Source organism: Anabas testudineus, chromosome 15, assembly GCF_900324465.2.
Source record: "Anabas testudineus chromosome 15, fAnaTes1.2, whole genome shotgun sequence".
Classification (NCBI taxonomy): domain Eukaryota; kingdom Metazoa; phylum Chordata; class Actinopteri; order Anabantiformes; family Anabantidae; genus Anabas; species Anabas testudineus.
In genome coordinates this window covers 13637172-13660048 of record NC_046624.1, presented here as the reverse complement: position 1 = coordinate 13660048, position 22877 = coordinate 13637172, and the positions used below count along the sequence as shown (strand labels likewise).

Sequence of the window (22877 nt, the reverse complement as noted above, 5' to 3'; positions counted from 1 at the left end):
CCAACAATTGATGCAGTCAAAGCATGTCACACTCCTCCTTTGGCCTCAGTCTGTATAGAAAAACATTTAGGTAGGTGACAGACAGCAGAACATAATCAAAAATGGTGAGATGCCGACTACAGAATGATACATGAAAAAGCAACAAAAGACAAAGACACAGGGATGATGATGATAATGCTAATTATCACATTTTGCTCAGGGGTCAGCAGCAACAGCATTAAACCAAGTCGCCATTACCTGATAAATGGCTGAACAAAACTCTTTTCTCTCCTGTGAAATTGTGTGTCAGCCATTAGCAATGCAGTGTAATGCCAATGACTGACGTTGCTGTCTACTTAGCAGAGACAAGGGATGTGTGTGTATGGGGAGGGGTCAGTAGGGTGGTAGGGGTGCAGTGCAGTGGATTGATCGGGGTCTGCATTGTTGCCAAACGGGAGGCGAGGGTGTATTGGTGCGTAGACAATGAGCCCTGGCCAGCGCTGAAAGGCCTATTCTACGGATCCCTGTTAGCTGTCTATTATCCGTGGTCTCCAGGGGGCTGCTAAATAGAGGGCATGTGTTAGGCAGACATTTATCATGTAATTACAGCACTAGGATCCGTTTCTGATGGTGTGTGATGATTACTAATAATTACTGTGCATTTCACGCCTCCAAAGGGCCCAGATGGGGTCCCAGGGCGTCAATACAGAGAAAGGGAGGGGGCACAAAAAAAAAAAAAGGATGAGAGAGGAAAATGTGAAGAAATGGAAAGACAGATGAAGAGGGATAGTCTCTTGCCTTAACCATTCAGAGGTGCTCATTAGCTAAATGAATTGAACCATATGTGTCCATTTCCTAATTAACTGGAAGAAAGGAAACAAACACACTATGATTTTTTTCACGTCAATTTCAATATAACCAAAATGTTCCAGAGAGTCATAAATTATTTTTATCTCTGTCAGCACATTAGTTATTTTAGTTTACAGTATGGAGTAACACCATCAATAAAATACACTACATTGCAATAAAATAATGGAGGAGATTGATATGTGACTTTCTATAGGAATACACATATAGCCATCCTGATCTGTTTCATAAGTAAAATATACATTTAAACTGCACAAAAACAATCAAAAGGTTTTCTGCGGCTTGATTTGTGTTGTCATGACAGATATACAATCATACCCAAAAGGTTTCATATTTGTAGCAGGGTCTAAATGAATGGGCTGAGACTGGGGTTTAAATAAAAAAGAGAAACACCCTCTTATAAAAGCAGCCATCTTGCCTCTGTCAAAGTGGGGGAATAGGCCTGTGTGGTACTGGACCCAGTGTGGGTGAAATACAGCGGCTCACTGTTGTATTTCTGCCCTCTGTGGGAATCTAGATAAATCAAAGAGGTCAAGCTGCCACTACTATGATGTAGTAAGGAAGCACAGGAATGGGTTATGCTGCAGAGTGTATGTGTGTGTGTGCACACAGGTTGAATTGCTTTGTGTCACTGAGACCTGCAGCTATGAACTGGAAAGGACAGGTCAACAGCAGGTGCAGCAGTGCAACTTTTCCCTGGATACTGAAGTCAGGTTTTGTTCTCGTCCAACCAACTGTTCATTTTACCTCAAGCCCAATGTTCCCCATAGATAATCACATTAACCTGAACAACAAAACAAGGGGGGGTCCTACTTTACTCTTTTCAGGGGCTCCCCAGTAAGGACTACAAGGTCCACACCTGGTCAAGGTGAACGTAAATGAAGCTCACTGACGGGCAGCGTTTCACCTGCAGCACAAAAGGCATCCGAATCAATATGGGTGGGGAGGAAGGATAGTCCTGTTTAATAGAAACAAATTGCTCTCCACTTCCCGGTGACACAGATAGCAGACCATTTGTGCCTGCTGGCCTTTGTTGGGAACAACAGAAAGGAAATGTACTCATCCTGGCCAGGTATAAAGTTCGGGGCTTTTTGTTACACACCAGCTACCTTAGCCTCTGTGCCCACCCCCTTGAACAAGCACAGCGGTTAAGTAGTTCAGGTGCTTGCTACATTCTGTTAGATTAAAGGTCCCTGCTTCTGGCCCGAGTTGAATTGCCTCAGCCGGAGTTGAAGGGAGGGAAGGGAGGGAGGGAGGTAGCGAGAGAGCGGCAAAGCTGTAGGGCCATGGAGCATGAATGGACATCTTGTGCGTGCTCACAGAAGCGAAACTCTTTGGGACAGCCGGCCAGCCTCGCTCTACACCAACAACCTGAAAGGAAGTCTGTAGGGTGGGTTGGTGAGTAGGGAATGTGGAGGGGGGTGGGAGGTGGCCCAACCCCTCCCCACTCTCACGCTGTTGCTCAATCTATGTCTTCACCCATATTTTCCCCAGGAAAGCTGTGCATTTCTTTGCAACAAGGACTAGGACAGGTGGGCAGTGGGTAAGATCTCAAATGCCTTTTTGAAAGTTAGAAACACACATACTGTTACCCCTAGGGAACATGGACCTAAAATGGGCACAATGCACAGAGAACACGGGGGTGAGGTGGGGGGGTCTATGTAACTGTGCGCCAGCGTACACCTGTGCTACCCACTCACTTACAGAGAGTAGGGTCAGCAGCAGAGTCAGCTGAACCTCCGAGGACACTGAACAAAAGGTGAATGACATCTGACACATAGCTGGTTTAATTTGCACACCAGTTATTGATTAGCAGGTTGGCAGACAGCACAGAGGAGATCATAGATGTACATTTAAGGTTTGTGTGTATTGTGTGATATGTACTGTAAAAATGTGGCATTAGTAAATTATTAAAATCTCTCTGTCACACACACACACACAGGCACAGTTCTATTCCTCTATCTAGCCAGTTCTCCCAGATCAACCTGAGGTTGGTCAAGCGAAAAAGCATAACAGAGTCTGAACATGTCTGACTTCCACAAAGTCATTCCCAAGGTACAGGGTCAAGTGCAAGAGTCAAAGGTGACGACTACCCAACACGATTAGATTCCAGTCAGTGGGGAAATACTGAGGAGTGGAGTATTTCTATGATCCCAGAAGTGACTTTAGCAGATTACTGCAAACTCTCAAGTTACATCCCAGCTTCTCAACAAACATAAAATTAATAAATCCATTTGGATAATTATATCATGTGACCGGATTGCAAGGTCATGGTGCTATATCACTTAATAGAACAAACCATATGCTTCTGTCTGTGTGACATTAAGTAAATATTCAGTAATCCACATCTTAATCTTGTGCCGCGCTCAGCACAGCTTAAAGAAACTGATACTCCTGTGACTACTTTAGCAGCTGATTGTGTTACCTTTACAATTCGGCTTCCCCTCCTTCCTGTTTTGTACCCTTGGAATGCCCGATAAAAGTATCCCCACTGTGGCTTTCCACCTGCACAGGAGAGGATATAGCAGTGGTCTGGAGTCAGAATTAATATGCAGCCCCATGGGGAATCTACATAGGGTATATTCTGTAACAAAGCTTAAGCAGTAATATAAATAAGATTTAAAAACATGTCCACATAACCTTTTTAAATATTCACATAACTTGCAAATCATATAGGATATTAGTGGTCAAAATTTTTTAAAATAATCTTTCTTACAACTATATATTTTCTATAAATAACCCTTTGCCTCGATGGAGCTGTGCCTGCTTACAGCTCCTTGTTTTTTTCCATCAATGTCTACAATTTGTTCTTTGCTGCAGCAATAAGTCTGCATCAAATCAATACATTTTTGGTTTAAGGGTCAGTTTACCCGAAAAAAAAAAAAAAAAAAAAAAAAGCTTATTTATTTAAATTTACAGCTTTGCTTTGTCTGTACTTTTCTAAATTTTGAGGCACCTGTCTCAACATCAGTGCAGTAAGAGTGAACAGGATTTCACACACATTTCTAAATTTCAGGAGAAACTTTTCTTTCTAGATAATATAAAGAATATAAAGTCAGCAGCTTTCATTGGAACTATTTATCAAATAAAAGTTAGTTCCAATGAAATCAACTGAGCTCTGTGAAATATTCTGGGAATAGCGTGCATTAACACATTGCCATCATATGTAAATATACTGAAATGATAATATGAAAATAAACCACAGACAATGTGCAAAAAAAAGCCAGAGATAAAAAAGGTTCTTTGCAGTGATTAAAGTTAACTTCACTACAGCCATGGTTCCTTTTGTGCCCTGGACATTGAGAGAATATTCAGATGTACAGTAGTTTGGCATTTGTTTACAGTTTTCTACACAAATGGCAGAGACATAAAAACAGTTGGTATGTTGACATCGATGATATCTGGTACATGTCTTGTGTTACCATCTATACAATAAAAGGCATTCATATGCAGAAACTATGGTTTTGGTTGTTAGCAGACAGTAACATATTTCTTTTCTTCCTCTAAATTCTGTTTCATTCTGTTCAGGGGGGAGGCAATTTATCTGTCATGGCTTCCCAAAGAGGCAGCTCACTTTACCCCCCTCTGCCCCATTATACTGACAGCAGTCTTATTAGTCACAAGGGAAACCGGCCGCCACATGAATTTGGCCACTGTTCACCTATGGGGCCAGGGCAAGCCTCTTTTTACAATAGCGCCAATGACGGTGAGATTTTCTTTTCAGTTATTAATTTGATAAATATATTAATTATGACCTGGGGATGACAGACCAATCAGATTGTCAGGCGCCCAGTCGTGAGCCCCCACTCCCCACTTTGATGATAAGTTCTCTCAGGTTTCTAGAGCTGTCATCTGGCTGGGCTGGGACTACTTATCAGCATTGGGCCCATTCTAGGGATAATTTCCTGTGTGTTATAATTAAATGGTGGCTCTCTGGTGGCAAGCGACTTAGCTTTTAATGTTAAAGCCTCTTGTTTCTGTAAGGATGAGCCTTGACGATCACATTTGTGTACATGTGAACAAAACACAGTTAAGAAAGAGTTAGTTGTGATTTTTGTGGTGCTCTGATTTGGTTGGAATAAATATGATATTAATGTTGGTTATGTGGGTGATTTCATTTCACCATAATATCTCCTGTAATTGCCCCATGTTCTGTAGTTCTCTCCTAATAAAGAAATATATATTATCCTAATCTATCCATAGTTATCCATCAATTTACACATTGTTCACAATAAAGCTAGAGTGGCATGTCCATGAGGGAAGACAACATGGAAGGTTCTGAAAGTAAACCAGGGTGGCTTTCCAACAGTTTCACTGGGGTGTTGGAAGCTGAGCCTGGGTGTCTGAGACACTGGAGATTTTAAACAACAGGGAGCAGGACCGAAAAAACTGTGTATTAAGAGGTATTCAGAAACTAGTAGTTACAGGACCTGAACATATGTTTGATGTGGGCACAGAAAGCAGCACCCCTCAATAACAGTCTGTTAGAAAATACTGGCTCTGCAGAATATATTTTGCATCAATTGTACTGGAACTGGAAGATGGAGATCTGAGATGAGGACATACATGATGGTTTGCTATAGTATAGGTACTGAAAACAAGTATTATGAACTTATACAGCCACTAATATTTCTTGTAACCTAAAAATTTACACATGTCTCATCATTAGGTTTATTCAGCCAAATATAAAACATTTCTAATGCACATACAGGATGCAGCTATGAGACTGAGTGCAGTACTAGTGGAAAAAGTGGATGTGAGACAGAGCTTTCCATATAGAGGAGCGTACTGCTGAATCTACCCCCGGGCCACTGGGCCTTGTCTGACAGCCGTCTGGACTTAAAAAAGGGGTGATAACTTAATTTCTACTCATGTCAACACTACTATAGGGGCCAAGAGGAAACTGTGGCCCTATTGTGTGTCTGCCATGTCATCCACAGCATTCTGTGGCCCCAAGAATGAAAAATATTTAAGTGGCTTTGATGTCCCGGATCTTGTTGAACTGCTCTGATAGTCTGAAAGCATTTGAGTGCTACTTTCCTTGATGCTCATCTGCCTTGTGTCTTTATCCTTTTATCCCTAGCATATAAATGGCAGAAACGTTGCTTCTGTGTCCTCACACTTTATGCTTCTTGTTAGTGCAAGTCTTGCTGTATGTAGAGCTACTTGCACACGGCCAGCCAAAGTGCCACGTACCCTGGCAGGAGCAAACACAAGTGCAGAGCTTATGCTGAAACAACCTGGAGCTTGAGGGCGTTGACAGCAGCTTCTATCTGCCAATCTCCCTGTGGATATTGTTGCAGTACTGGCAGACAGACAGCCAGGGCTTGTGGACTGACAGATCCATTCTGTCAGCAAGTTATCATTTCCAATTAAACCCTTTCATCTAAACGTACAGTCAACTCCTTGGCAAGCCAAAAAATGACCCGAATAAGACGTTATTATCTTTTTCAACAAGTCCCCATTTTTTTTTTCCAATCTCTACCCTGAAACTGCAGCGGTTGGACAATCTGTTAAAGCATTACTGTTCTAGGTTCGTCAACTACCTTGATTCAAATAGCTCAAAACCTCAGCCATCTATGGTGGCCATGTTCTGTTTAGAGATAAACTACCAAATTTGCATCAAATTTGACACACGGGCATGTCCTCTCCAACATGTGTACCAAGACAAGGACCTTTTTGTTAAGCTTTGTTCTGTCAGGACCCACTGTGGACAGCACTGTTCCTTTCCACTATGCAGGAGACTCGAAGGAATGCATGTAGAGCTCTGTAACTGTCTGTTGAAAAAGGCCTCACGTCTCATTTCCTTTAATAAGATGGCCTCTAAGGCATCCGGATGGACCAACTAAATACAGATTAACCCTCAGCATCATCAGAAGCCACTCAATCAACATCACTAACACACTCATTATGTGTGTGTGCAAGCGTATTCTTGCACACAACTTGCACTTCATTCAACCACACAGTCCTAGAAAGGATTTTATACATGCCGTTTTTTACACAATCTGCTGTCAGTGCACCCTGTTTCTACAGGTCAAATTCAATACTAGGGTTCACAAAAAGGTTTATGCAATCATAAACTGTATATCACTAAACACCGGGATCCTTCCAGATGTGATTTTCATCCACATGTAGCACATCTGAATAAATGATGTGCTACACACTTATCACTTTGACTCAGTCTCCACATTGTTACATAATGCTGTTTCTGTATTTAAGTGCACACATCCAACAGAAACATCCCCTCATTAACTTGGAAGCTGACTGTTCATTCTCATCTTTTCTTCTTTAATGAGCCTGTCTTTCACACTCATCTGAAAATACAACTATGATGTGACTGGCCAAGCGTACAGTACAAAGCTCCACCAGCATATTCTAGGTTTGTACATCTTAAAGTTGAAACCACGATATAAATAAATGTATTGCAACTCATTTGTGCATATCTGTGCAGGAAAAATAAAAGCATGTTCACATTATATTTGGGGAAAAAAGTGTTTTAATTATATCATATCATATCTACACTAAATTTGTTGCATATGACCTCAAAAGATGTGACCCTAGTTGGACGAAAAACATTCCCCCACAGCCTCAGGGCAACAAGCAGCAGTGAAGTTTGGCTTTAAGCTACCTGTAGATCCTGGCCAACTGCTTGGCATGTGACTTTGCTTTGAGCTTCGTCTAGTTTTACAAAGAGGGGTTTTAAGTGCAATTCAATTCACAATTTCCTCTTTTAGCTCTACAGTAAGATACACTCTCCGAAATGTAGCCCCTCTAACCCACACCAACTTCCTGCTCAAAGACACAAAAGTGTACACTATGAAAGCAGTCAAGAATTCAGATAAGTGCAGCATTAAATCCAATTTCAGATTGACTCCCTTTCAATCTGCTTAATCTGCTTTAATCGGACAATAATACTTCATTTATTCAGAGCGTGGGGTAGAGTTGTCCAGTGGTGAGATGGAGACGTTGTACTTTTAAGAAATTAGATAATTCAAGGAGTAATCCTTGAAAAGAAAGAAAAGCTGAGTAAGGGAAAGAAAGTGAAAATAGGAAAAAGAAGTGATAAAGGGGGAAAAAGTGAAGATAGGAGAAGAGAGTATGGAAAAAGGAGAGAGGCACAGAGGAAAAGAAGGAGTGTGTTATCAGGGCAGCTGTACTTGTGGTAAAGGAACACCATCAGAAATACTAGGATAATCCTCTTGGTTTTAATGGTTTTGAAAGGCTATGAAAGATTAGGTAAACAGTGCATTTGATTAATGGGAAAAGAAGTCAATTGGCCATGGAGCGTGAAACAGCACACAAAGCTCCTTTTACATTCCCAGCGCTGCCGAGAGCAGAGACGGTCACAGGGATGTCTTGGCACGGACAAGATTTTGTACGTAACTCACGAGGAGAGAGAGCAATCTCACACTTTTTTTTTTATTTTAAAACTTAAGTGAGCATGATGAAGTACTGATGTATGACTTGCACACACCCAGATGTTAAAGTGCATAATGAAATGGGCGGAAAGTGACTAGAGATGATACATTCTAGTTATAAGGAAAAGATTTCATACTAAGCTATGCTTCACTTACTCATCCCTGAAATTTGGAAACTGACTCTTGACTAACTGAATCTCTGCAGTCTTCCCGCCTCATCCCTCTCTTTTTCTTTTCTCCAGGTAAAGGTCAGCTAGCCCAGGTGCTTGTCCCCCACTTGACTCCTTTCCAGCAGACTGTGGCTAAAACAGATTCTGCAGTGACCCCGTCTACCTCAATGTCATCCATGCATGATCAAATCGCCAACAGCATCAACAGCTTAGTAGGTCTAAGCCAAGGCCTCAGGTATAAGCATAAGTCATATGACAGAACAGAGAATTGGAGGAGGAGCAGGTTCCACTGAGAAGCTTTTCATTTATTTATAGGTATTGGAAACGGTCGCTTCAAGTTATTTCTTACAATACATGCATAAGAACTTTGGTTTGGTAAATGTCAGAGACACAGTGTGGTTATAGCTAATAATTATAATGAAAATGATAGCAAAGATTAAGATATTTTTAGAGGTAGGCAACAAAAACACTTAAATTTAACATTAGAGACGGATCATGGTTAGAGTCAATAAAAACTCAGATCACCTGCTCATGACACTGGGATAGAACCGTTCACAGTGCACTTCCCACTTGCAAAACTGAACCTCTAAAAAATAAGGGCAGAGAGTCCTTTCCTTTTTGAATGATGGCTCTATAAAATATATAGATACAATAAATAAGCAAATGTGTAGAGCTGCCCAAAAACACAGAGCAGTTCCCCCTGCCACATATTTGCATTTTCTTCAAGTCCTATGTTGTTTGTCCACACGTGCATTCACTTCGTTAAAGGTTACGATGCCTGTTTAACTATGCATTTGGACAGAAAGAATGTGAACTGTTAAACACAGTAAACAGGATGATTTGTTTGGAGTCTTGACCTCAACTCACGGCACATTCTTAACTGACTGATTACATGGGGATCACAAGGAATTGTTAACAACCAGTGTAGCACAAACTAGTTACTGCCGGCTGACATTGGGCATCTTCCTAAAAACAGACAAATTAAGGACAGCTCAGCACTTTGGAACAAACTACTTCTTTATTGCACATGCAAAATTAAAAATCCAGGTTATTTCTTCCCACATAAGTTTTAATATGTGAACAATTTAACAGCTATGACTCAACATGCTTCAAAATACCAGATAATCCACAGTGGCTGCTAATCCCCTGCTCATAGCCAGAGGCAGCACAAGGCAGCATAAGCTCTCCTGTCCTCCCTGCTATCACCTGCCTATTTACTGCAATGCCATCCCTACGGCGCTTTCAGCCACTCTCCCTCTCTTTCTCCTTTCCTCTCTTTCCATCCGCTAATCCTCTTTAAGAACATTACCTGCTAATATATCCAGTCAGAAAGTATAAAAGCCCAGCTATCTCTTTACTGCCGTCGGCAGTACGCTAAATAGGCCATTAATGGCACAAGGCAAATGGCGGATATCATGGTTTTGACCCCAAATACCACTCAGATCCTGGTCTATCTGTACGGCTGTCTGAGATGTAGAATGTGTTGGGTCACGAGGAGATAAGGGAGAGAAGGACATGTAGTGTATAAGGTGGTCTTTTGTGTTCAAGGTGCATCAAGATCAAATGCTTTCAGAGGTTTGTTAAAAAAAAAAAAAAAAAAAAAAAAGACTTGCCAGGTTTTAAAATCAGAAAGCAGGAACTTGATTAAGTGTCTTTGTGAAGCTTGCCCTCATATGGCAAAGAGGGGAAACTGTTTTAAAAATCTCCAAATGAAAAATATGGTTTACAATTAATCACACTTGTATACACTCAGTGACGGACGCATCTTTTTCTGGATAGATGTTCCTGCTTTACCATTTTACCTTTTATAGGCTGATTATTTAAGTTGTTTTTACTTTTTAGGGAACTTTCCTCTACAGAGCAATAAATATAGTATCATGTATACATCTATACATTATGTCATGGTTTGAAAGGTGCTTTACTTACAGCTGTGCAATTAGGGCGAGTGATTCCTACCAAATCTTACCTAAACCTCACATAACAACAGCTTAAACCTGAGGTTATAGATCATAATAATCTAATACTGTAGCACTGAACCTAAAGCAGTTGTGCAAATCATCTGAACAATAATCAAAAGTATAAAGAGTTTTTCCTTTGTTCCGACTTATAGCAGATTGACCTACATGACCACCCTAACCAACAAAGTTCACTTGTTGACTTGGCCTTGAGGCAAAGGCAGCTGTTCATTTTACTGCTAATGCAGTGCCAGTGACTTCACTTTAATAAGACAGCCCTAGTGAGTGCTGACAGCTCAGACAGTTCACCGCCACATCAGCTCACGTCCACCAGGTTCAACAGCCTGAGAGTATTAAAAGCAGAGAGTGCCATCTGCTGTTCAAAACAGGAAAGAACCACCACAATGCTCAAAGGTGCTCCGGCAAATACATTCCCCTCCATGTTTCCTGTGACACCTGACTAGTTAAAGCACAGTAATGCTGCATGTGAATTATCACACATGGAAAAGAAACATGTGTAATTAGATTAGACAACAAATTAAGCTTGGACAAAGTATACAATTAGTGAAATTAATAAAAGGCATTTTTCCTTTTAGTTTTATTTTTATACAATATTAAGTTGTACAATTAGTGTTGAAAGCTTTGCCTATAATTTCCACTAGAGGGAAGCACTGCATCACAAGTGTTAAAACAGGAGCCCTACAATGTTCCATGAAGGCCAATGTAACATAACATTTGTCACAGTAAATGTCTAATAACATAAAGGACGTGTTTTCCCCTCAGATTTAGACTCTATGAACTACTGTTTTTAAAGAGATTATGGAATGATATCAGCTTTATTTAAATTAATCCCCCCCTCCCTTACTGTCAGTGTGTGCTCAAACAGCTGCATTAGAGCATAATAAATTAAAACTGTCAGTGATGAGCAGGGGAGAGTTAAATCAGCACATCCATCCACTCATACCCCTGACAGGTTGGATGTGATTGCTGGTGCCATTGTGCTGCATGACAACAGAACCCACATGACTCTTTTTGCATTGGCTAAGATGAGGGGAAAATTGTTTCATTTTAGGGCTGAAAGAGTATGGTTACGTCTGTTGATTGAAAAAGGTGTTGACAGGTAATTGCTACAAAACTACATTTTAAAGCCCAATGATTTTTTTTTGATAACTCTAAGTGAGTGGTGCATATCAGCCACGACAATGTGTAATCAGAGCTGTCACCTCCTGTGAGAACAACAACCACTCCTTCCAGGCAAAGAAAGGTTGTTTTGAGGCTCAGACGTCAGTCCTGCACTTCAGAGACATTTTATTTTATGTAACAGAATGAATAACTGTACCATAGCATTATCACAGTTAAGGAGCATATAAGGAGAGAAGAGATGAATACTGTAATTATATCTAAAATATATATATATATATATATATATATAAATTAGCATTTTTTGTCTGCAAGTCAGGGAAGCATTACACCTCACAAAAAACAACTAGTCTAAGTGAACATTTATGACCTGTGTCCTTAAAATAAAACATCCTATGAAGAGATTAAAATGTAGGTTAGAAAATAGCTGCTGCTCCCAAGTCACCCCACAAACGTATGAGAGTATGAATCATGACACAGATAAGCAGATTGGCCGCGCATTTGAAGCTTACTCTACAGAAATGAGACGGCTGTCCAAGCACAAACAAACAAAGAATAATATGAAAAGACAGCCTCTGAAAATGTGCATGAGCCAGTTGGGGCTGCAGCCAGGCATGAGTTCATCCAGCCACAGGCTGACGAGTCATCTACTGCTAGCTTTGTCTGCAATATGCATGCTGTATAGTATCCTCTGACATGTTCCTAAATAACCAGATCCTCTTTTTTAAATCACAAACTAATACTGTTCATAGAAGATTTTTTTTTATGATTTCTGAACTTCTAATTTCTTTCTTTCTTTCTTTCTTTCTTTCTTTCTTTCTTAAGAACAGAAATTAGAAAGTTGGGTACATACACACATACACAGATTGGTAGGTATCAGCATGAGCCCCGATAACAATGGAATAAAGCCAGTTAGATTCAAAAACATTAATCACACACACACACACGACAAACCACATACAGCATGTATGAAGGTCCAGACATGAACCACTGTGATCCCTCATTAAGGCTCATAATCAACACTCCATTTGGGAGCTGCGTACTGTCATGACTGTGTTCAGCAATGTCACATTCATTATCAGAGAAAGGACATCAAAGCAGATGGGTGAGCACAATTAGCTGAGCCTGGAGAATTTATGTGCAGCCAAGATACAACCACCCATTTGAAGATCAGCCAGTATTAAAAAACTCTTGAATCTTGGATCTAAATTCCCAACAAAAGTGGTTCTACAGTACATACAACGTGATAAACACACAAAGCATGCAAAATGCAGATAAAAATATACTTTATATATATTAAATATCTCCTATAGAAACTCTAAAAGACACAGTCACAGCCGAATAAGAGAAAATCATCTTATGTTTGAATAACGAGATCAAAAGCCACACTGTTATTCTCAACAGGGAAAGATCGGTCGTGATCAGTGTTAACATGCATGACATCAACTCTTTCTTAAACCACAGCATGTTAGTGAATAAGAAACAACCTGCTAATGCTGATGAAGCAGCACCTGTGCCAGTATAAACAGGGGATATTGAGGAAATCAAATAAAGTAACCCTGCTGTCATTAAAGTGCAATAATGGAGCCGATTTATACAACAACACAAAGCTGACAATGCTGATTTTGCCCCACATTCAACTGAGTACAACTTAAATGTGGGCACTATAAACAATAGCTGGTAAATATCTTTTTGCCCATGGGAATCCAAAACATCACAGCTAATAATCTGGCTTTAAATTTGACTACCCCTTATTTACAGGTTATTAAAATAGTTTTGATAACAAGGCAGAGTTTTGTCAAGAAAAACCAACAATGATACCACTTTTCAGCACACAAAACACCGTTTATATGTATAACAAGTGTAATCTATAAAACATACATGAACTGAAAACTACTAAACATTTTCGTGTTTTATTAACTTTATCTGACATAAACGGCAACACTGCACATTTATGTCAGTGCTTTGCCTGTGAACCACTTATGCTAATAGCTAATGCCATAATAAAAAAAATAGCCTTAACGTTAATCACATATATTTTAATAAGCGATAATACTTCGGATAGTGACACATCTCAGTTTTTCAACTAAGTTAAACTCAAATTTACATTTATAATTTGCTGACAAAGTCTCAGTTTGTTTCTATCGTGCATTAGCATACACATGGTTCACAGTCGTAGCTAGCTAGGTAGCTAGCTAGCTAGCTAACTAACGTTTCCCTAAAAGTTTGCGTTAATTATTCGGTGATGTTTAAAAAAGACAAAATGTTGATTAACAGCACTTACCCTTGTCCTGAAGATACATCTACATCCCCGAAGTCACTTCTAACCATCTGGGTGATAACGCTTTTAGTACACTTGTTATAAAAACGAAAACAAGAAGAGAAACAAATATTTTGAACTCATTCAAGTATCGACTGTGTCCACATCAAATCAAAGATGGCGGCCACCCCGCTCCTCGGAGAAGACGTAAACAGAGTAGAAACTAGAGATGGTTGAATCTTTTATTACTTTTATTGTGTTGCAGAATGAAATGTTTTAGCCAGTATTTTACGACCTTCTGGGTTTTTTAAACATGGCTGGTTAATTAAAAAACTAACAGATGATATGCTGCCATATGAGCCATGCATATGTACAAATATCAACTTACTAATTATAAAATTACATTTAAACATTTACATTTGATTTGAAGAAGGTGATCGTGCTAAATATCACACCACCATGCAGCCTCTCATGCATTTTGTGTTTTCTTAAGGATTCAGCGTTGTTTCCCCTTCACCTGAACATAACAGAATCCCTAATGTCACATTAACCAGATGCAGAATAGCTGCAAATGACCTATATATTACACCGATTACACAATGAAACCTAAATTCAACAATAATAGATCTATAATCAGTTAGACATACATATACTGTATCGGTCTAATTGCACACGGTAATAGACTGCTACCAATAAACAAAACACAACCCAGGTCACTAATTTAGGTTATGTGATGTGACTTTGAGGGTTGGCTATCTTGGAATAATGCAACACTACAAAGCTGAACTCTACCTAAACCATTTATGTCTGCACCTAACCACAACCTAAGCCCTAATCTGAGGCAGCCTAGGCAAATACAGCAACATAATACAAATATTTCTTTTACTTTTTGTTAAAGCCTGAACAATAGACACATTCAAGCCTTCATTTCATATTTCACTGTGCCCTCCAGCTGCCTCTGGCAGATTTGCAGGTCAGGGTTCACCTTACATTAAATTAAACAAGTGTATATTCGTCCCATAGAGACACTGATGTGGAACTGGAAAAGTTCTTATTCCAGGTTATTTAATCACAGTAGAGAGATTACAAACTGTAGGTTAGCTCTCCTACATCACAGCCAGGAGGAACATGACATCATGTCCTATTTTAGTGTCTAAATACATATATAAATATATAAATAAATATATATTTGCTTCTTAGAAGCAATAGCTTCTTGATCGTACCACTGGATGGCGCCAAACAAATACATTTTCAAATCATAAACATGGTGGCTTTAAAAGAATTTTACATTTACAGGTACATTTAGTTATTTGGCAGATGCTTTTATCCAAAGCAACTTACAAGTTAAGTACAAAGCAAGTACAATATATAAGCCAAGGAGAAGATTTTGATTTAATTAAACTTTCTCCTGGTACAGTTATATTTTTTCTGCCTTGAATGAATTTGAAATACCTTTACAATCATGTCTGGGTTTATTGAGATAATAATACATTTACTGTTACTGTGACTGTGAATTAATAAAATATTAGGCGTCTTTAGATGCGTTCAGGGGATTGTACATATGGCTATGTGTAGGTGTAACCTTTCACCTCATTAACTCGCAGACTGTAAGCAAATGAAGTTGAATTTTCTCCTGATTAGGTGAGCTCTGTAGAGATGTGATGGTGTGTAAAATATCCAGTGAAGCTTCACCACATGTTCCCTCATTATGTGGAAGGGGCAGAAGTGAAAAACTTCTCATTCTGTGGAAATAATTACAAAGTCTGCACAGCCACTATTGGCAATTTGTCATTACTGATAATTTATGGGATGGCTAGACAGCTGCACATGTCTCCACTGTTATAACAAATAGACGAATGTATTTTATCCTCATAACCGGGCAGCAAAGAAATCTTTTTCAATTAAATATTATAGATCACATCCACGCTTTTAATTTTGGTCCTGGAACTAATCTGGGGTAGGTGACTTTTTGTAAATGACTAATTTTAACAGAGGGGGTCTCAGTGAACATGTTAATTGAAATTCTCAAGGAGCTCAGATGTATAGTGGTCAGTGACAGTGGCAAATGACTTTACTCTATCTTCGAAGAATATAGGTGAAAGTAGAAACTGCTAAACGACTAGTGTAATGACGTGGGTATTCATCACAGTCTTCCCCTGACAGAGGTCATCCTTTAAGTTTATTCTCTAAGTTCTGTTTTGTTTACACTATAAGCCCCACCACCAATTACCACCACACATGAAAGGGAATACAGGATGACTGAGAATTATTTATGTCCTCTCCCATCAGCAGGAACGACGATGAGACTTGTCATGTTGCCTTCCTGCCCATTTTCGACCTGCAGGTGAGCCTATCTACTGAAACACTAGATCAGTGGAGGTGTCCATTCTGTGGTTGTTTACCGAGGGAAATATATTTATTTCACAGTTATAGGTTCATGTTATTCTGCGTATCACCAGCTTGTAATCTACAGCAGGCTGCTCAGACATTAAGTCAACATGCATTTGATACTTTGACCACATTCTGCTTCAAGACTTTTCCCACAACTGTGTTTTACAAAGTTATGACCACCACTGAACTTTCCCCTTGAGTACTTTTCTGCAGAAATGATATCAGGGTTAGCCAGCAAAGCATGTTTTTAGGTCATGGGTCACTGTAAACACCCCCCCCCCACCAAGAGAGACTGGAAGCTGTATACACATCGCTGTGTGCCAGAGTCTGTGGTCCTGTTGCTATTAATCTGGAAGGAGCAGACCACTGCGTCTGTTTAAATCTCCATATAAGGCTTTGACCACGGCTCTGATGGGAATCTGCGTCTCTACCATGACATCCGAGGTGCAGGTTGAAGTGTAGATCTTAATTCCTCCTATTCACATCACCAATTTCTTTTTTTAATAAACTGGTGTGACATTTTCTCGCAAAAAAACAAACAAAATTAATAAATAAAAAACAATTAATTGTGCATATTGATACTCACAAACTTGATCTACGTATGTGCTGATAACATCTCATTAACCGGCGTGTTCAGTGTGACGCTCATGACATCAGACTTACCACTAGCGGCGCAATCGTGCGTCGTGCTTCTATTTTTACACTAAAAAGCGATTTTTTCAACAGGGATTCACCAACGTGTTTTAGGTTCTGGTTGATAGCACAATATAAGTCTCAAGTGAAACCGAGCACTTGAAGTACTTTTATATCTTGTTTTTTTTTTTCTTTCAAGGCTGTCCATCATGCCAATGCGCAATTGCGCAGCCAGGAAACCCTGAGCTGTGAGACCGGTGGTATGACAGAGGTGGACTACCGCAGCACTTCACAAGAACAAGCTTCCTGCTGTGACCCCATTCCTATGAAACGGACTTCCACATGTGCTCATAATAAACAGGTGAGAATTCTCTCTATGACTTTATCTGCGACCTAATCGTGGACGCTGTTGGGGGGACGGCTCCTTTCACTGAAGACATTTGGAGCCTGTGGAGAGTACGCATGAGAATGTATTGGACTAATACGTGTTGTCACTGCCACTCGCAATGACAGCTTGCATCAGGACTGTGGATGCACTGATCAAAAGTAAGGATATTTGAGAGGAAGCACCATGGACGCAGCGGATATCGTTGCTTCCGTGTTGGTTGTGGGGATTATTGTCGTGTCGCTGCTGTCCAACGTTGTGGTGCTGATCTGCTTTCTGTACAACCCGGAGATCCGCAAGCAGGTACCCGGCCTCTTCATTCTCAACTTGACGTTTTGCAACCTGTTGCTAAGCGTGTCCAACATGCCACTAACTCTGGTTGGTCTCATCACCACGGGCCACCCCGGAGGCAGCGGCTTCTGTCAAATTGTGGGCTTCCTTGACACTTTTCTTACCACTAACTCCATGCTCAGCATGGCAGCGCTCAGCATCGATAGATGGGTGGCGGTGGTGTTCCCACTTAGCTACCACTCCAGAATAAGGCATCGGGATGCGGTGATAGCGCTGGGATACACGTGGATACACTCACTTTGCTTCTCCACAGTGGCCACCTGCCGCTCCTGGGTCGGGTACCACCACCTTTACGCGTCGTGCACTCTGTGCAATGTCAGAGCGAAGGGAGCCGGGACGCAGTTCCTCATTTTCACCGTGGCTTTACACTCTCTGACGTTCCTCCTCACGCTGATCGTGTTGTGTGTAACGTACCTGAAAGTGCTGAAAGTTGCAAGGTTTCACTGTAAACGCATCGACGTGATCACTATGCAGACGCTGGTGCTGCTTGTGGATATTCACCCCAGGTAAACAAGCTCTGGACTCGGTACAATCCATTTGTCCTTGTCCTTCACTGAAATGTTTGCATTTGTATCTTTTCATTTTGTCCGGCGTGTTGCAGGATTTCAGGAGGAGCATTTGGATCCTGTGATAAAATCACAGTAATTTAAATCACATAATTTGTGTGTGTTGAATAGATTTGACAAACAGAAAACTGAAAGACAAAACATTTTGATTAACATTTACATTAACATTGCAAATCATTTTCACTCTCAGCTTCAGTCGCCTTTGATTCTAGCACTCATGATGCACCTTCTTCACTATGATTTGGTATTTTATTATCTATCATTCAGTTATTTGCAAAACCTATTGTGACATTCATCAATAATGAAAGTAATTTGTTCCAATAATTAGTATCAACCAAATACTATCAAAAGTAGTAACTATGGTAATTAATAATATACACTGTCTGCACAAAATCTTGTGGTGCTCCCCTGACACATGGATTTAAAGTGCTCCACTGATGACTAAATACTGTCAAGTGTGGTCAGTGTCAGTGTTCATCATATCTCATTAAGGTTAACAAAGCCTTCCTAATTTTTATTTTATTATTTGCTGTCCGCTCCACGTTTGTCTGTGCAGTGTGAAATTTGTACATGATAATCATCAGAGATAACAGCATACACTTCACTGCTTTTTTCGTGTTCGTCCCATGTTTCCTCTGTGGACTGCTTCATTATGTCTGCATGTCTCTGATCATGCCTCCTGGGTAGATAATGGTACCTGTGTGCTTTGGCAGTGTGCGCCAGAAATGCTTGGATGAGCAGAAGCGGAGGAGGCAACGAGCCACCAGGAAGATCAGTACGTTCATTGGCACATTTGTGGTGTGCTTCACCCCTTATGTGCTTACGAGGTGAGCAGAGATTTATAATATTATATATTGGCTTTTGTGTGCACGTAGGAACGCTTGTGATGTAATTGCCACCATATATATAGATGTTTCTGGTCTTTTCCTGTCTCCCGTCACAAGATTGAAAATAAGACACAGAATCAGGGAGATAGACTATAAAAAAGAGAAGAATACTGCACATTTAATCTTTGATTATCAATAAAATTGATTGAAATCATCTTGCTACACCAACGTCATAAGTAGAACAGCTCTCCCAAGTATTTATCTACTTGCCAGGCTGATTCTGGATTTCACAAACCTTATAATGGCTCATATTGTGGTTGTACTTTGATGATATGATAATTGTTTTCAGTGCTCTCTTGTTATCTTGTAACAATTTTAAACCTTTTTAACTGCTTCCTTTTCAAAATGTCATAATTTATTGGTTCTAGACAAATTACTAATCCTTGTCACAGAGCCTTTATCTGTGGAGAGATGTGAGGGAGACAGACAGAAAGAGAGAAATAGCGAATGAGTCAGTGATCGTATCACTGACTCTCATTAGTATTAGCCCAAGTATTGGTGGTGGCAACCTGTCAGAAGCTGTTAGATTTTTGCTACGGAAAGAAAAGGAAGCACAGTAGGAGCTGTGTTGTGGTTAGACACATTAGACTTAAGGAGATCACACTAATTGAAAAGACACATTCGTGATAAACCTGTGTTAGGTTTTCCTTTCCTTGTGTTGACTTGAATTCATTTTTCTAGTACAAAGTGAGTTTCAGCCAACATATTTATTGGAGAATTGTTCTAATCCGCAAATAAGTCCAGAGGCATCAAAAATGATTTGGCACTCATCAGTTCACATTTCCCAACACGGTTATGACATTTCAGTGAAGTGAAAGGATGACATTTTCACAATATTACAGCACTGGGGGAGGTTCATTTGCTTTAGATGACTTCCCCTCCAGTTGCACCGATCTAAGGATTGGCTCCACTAGTGCATTTTACTCATTAACTGTGTGTGACTTTTTCTCTTTTTGCTTCATTTGGGGTAGAATTGTCGAGCTCTTATCCCCAGGGCCCATAAGCCCTCACTGGGGTGTGCTGTCCAAATGCTTGGCCTACAGTAAGGCAGCAAGTGACCCATTTGTCTACTCGCTGCTGCGTCACCAGTACAGGAAGACCTGCAGCTTGTTGGCCAACAAAATCCTCAAACGGAGCCCACTCAACTCGTCCTCTCTCAGGATGGAGAACAACGTAGAAAAGATCAACAACTTCAACACAACCAACAATATCCAACTATCCGCCAACAAGCCGCTTGGCCAATAAAGGTAATTACTTTGAGAGACATTTAGGACGCCTTTCAAGCTCGAAATGTTTTTATATTGCCCATGAGGAGAGGTATATGGGGATGGAAGACTGACCTCTTTGTAATAGCGTAAAATCACAATTACAGTTGCCTCATAGATGTATTTTGTAATTGTTCTTGGACAACAAAGGGACGAAAGCTATTTAGTAAATAAAGAATATTACTACCTTATTCTTAAAAACAATAGATCAGCCACTTTTGTTGGTTGTATGTGTAGATTGTAATGGCATTAACTATTTCACTACAAATGTCTTTTTCTGCAAAGATTGATAGTTTGTAATGGGGTGGTTTTGTAGCATACTGCTGTCGTTGTGTCAAATAGCCTGTGTAGTGTGGACAGCAAAATTATGGTGAATCATTGTGCTAAATGTGTCATTAAAAGCACAAAGTGTAATCCAAATGTGAACAAGAACAAGACTTTTGTCCAAAATTTAGATTCCAGGAGCCTGCTATCATTACAGAATTGCAGCTCTTATAAATGAACGAAATACAACATTTTAAGTATTAACAGTCTGTTACTGTCAAAGTGATGTATTAAACCAGGAGTAAATGGGTATTTTCATTACCTCAAGTCACTATAGTTGTACATGAAGAACAAATACTGACTGGGCCTTTAAATATAAGAACATTTACCTCTCACCTGAAGTAAATGGGTGAATCTCTTGATTAAACTGAAACATAACATCTGACCTCGTTGCTGATTCTCTACCTGGATAAAGTACTGTATGTGTTCAAAGAATGATTTCAAACAGACCCTGATTAGAATAGTAGTCATGTTGTAGAGAGTGAAGCAGTGCACTGGTGGTTTAATTGAAATTATGTTGTAGCTCTGAGGCCTGAGTTCTAAAGTGCCTTTTATAATTATGAACTCTGATTTAATCAAAACACAGCAGAAGAAACCTTTGTTATTTTTGGTATTAAATGAGTTGGTAAAGCCGTGATGATGGAGCCTGTCATGCAGTTTGGTCACATTGCAAGAAAGTGTTAAGTAATGTTTATTTTGTATTACCACCACATTCTATTATTGCATCAGGCAAAACAGGGTGAAATATTATTTGAATTTGGTCGTCAGCTATTCAGTGATGTGTTATTAACATTCCAGCTCGTCATATGAGCAGCCGTGTGATGTCCGGGTTGTAAAAGTGACTTGTTAAGACAACAATGGCAAATAAGGATGTTGTGTTTTTACTTTACTGTGACATTATGAAGCCTTTAAAAGGCATAAAATCTATTTATTTTTGTCAAACTGTGTCTGAATTTTGCTAAATACATTTGTGATTATATTGCAATAAATGCTGTGCATTTTGACATTTAAATCCTCGCCAAGTTTCTTCTTACACATTTCTGAACGCCTTTAGTAATTGTTATATGAATTAAAACAATGAATTCAGAAATATTTTACTTGAACAATGCTTTTCCAAAAGATCTGCCAAGTCTTTATTCCTTTATTCCACCTTTATTCTCCCACACTGATTAAGTCAAGAATAAGGAATAATTAATTTGAAAAAAAAAATCATTTAAGATGTGTTCCACCCACTGCTGCTGCTGCTGCTGCTGTTGATGTGGCAGCAGAACAAAGACTTTTTACAAAAGCATCTGGGTTGAGAGTTAAAGCTTTATTAATTGTAGAGCTCCTTTAAGGAGTGGGACGAGAAAAAAGGGGGAAATAAATGAGAGGAAAGTATGCACAACCTCACAAAGTTCAGGAAATTGTACTTAAAGATTCTGATAATGTGCAGTTTTCCTTCCTGGAACAATATTTATTTGCTGTCATACTCGTCACTTCTAAGTTCTGAAACTTTTCATTATTCACCAAAGGAGGTTTACCATGTCCTAAGGCTTGGTTAACATGTCCATGTCCTGAGTTTATGCTAACCAAAGCGCTGTTAGTGTAAATTATTCACAAAGTTTGGAAGGATCCCCAGTCTGGAGGTGTGTATAGTATACCTCATCTCCCTAGGAGACTAAGTGAGTGGGTGAGTGGCAGACACAAACCTGCCGTACATAAAACACTGTGTACAGACCTTGTGATTAAGCCACAGCATGTAGGAAGCAGAGGAGGAAGGTAGGGAGGATGAGTGCACTGGCTGAAATCACCCAACTTTCATGTCAGGGCACAACTTGTTTATCACTGTAAATCACATACAGTACCACGCTGCAACAAAGTCTTACCTCATTGTGCAGGCTTCTGTAATCCACTGTCAATTATGTGGGCCAAAAAGAAAGATGTATTCAGTATGTACCAGTGTGGCATAAGGAAGTAGAGTAACATTCAAATGCTAAATTTGACATACATACACACAGAGACACCGGAGAAAGTGGGTGTCAAATTGTGTGATAAAAAAACCATAAAGGCCAACTGGAGTCACTCATGCACAGCAGCTTCCTTTAATCAGCCGCAGCAACACTGAACTGAAGTAATGAATCATCCACCACCCACTAAAAAAACTTAACTGATTGATCTTTTTAATTTCTTTGTGCCAGCAAAAGAGCAAACAATGTGTTTCACTGTACGCTTGCCCAGGTTTTCTCATTAATCACACGAATACATAGAATGTGTTACGCATCAGTGGGTGTTCAAACATCTCAA

At 39.8% G+C, this 22877-nt stretch overlaps 1 protein-coding gene across 1 annotated transcript; it reads left to right on the top strand.

Annotated features, from left to right (window-relative positions):
- Window positions 1–17384: 17384 nt before the first annotated feature.
- On the top strand, window positions 17385–20710 carry LOC113159352 (G-protein coupled receptor 26-like). Its single transcript, XM_026355991.1, has 3 exons — window positions 17385–18055; window positions 18829–18942; window positions 19974–20710. Exons 1-3 carry the CDS (start codon window positions 17385–17387, stop codon window positions 20245–20247), a joined length of 1059 nt encoding a protein of 352 aa, XP_026211776.1. The 3' UTR covers window positions 20248–20710.
- The last annotated feature ends 2167 nt before the right edge of the window (window positions 20711–22877 follow it).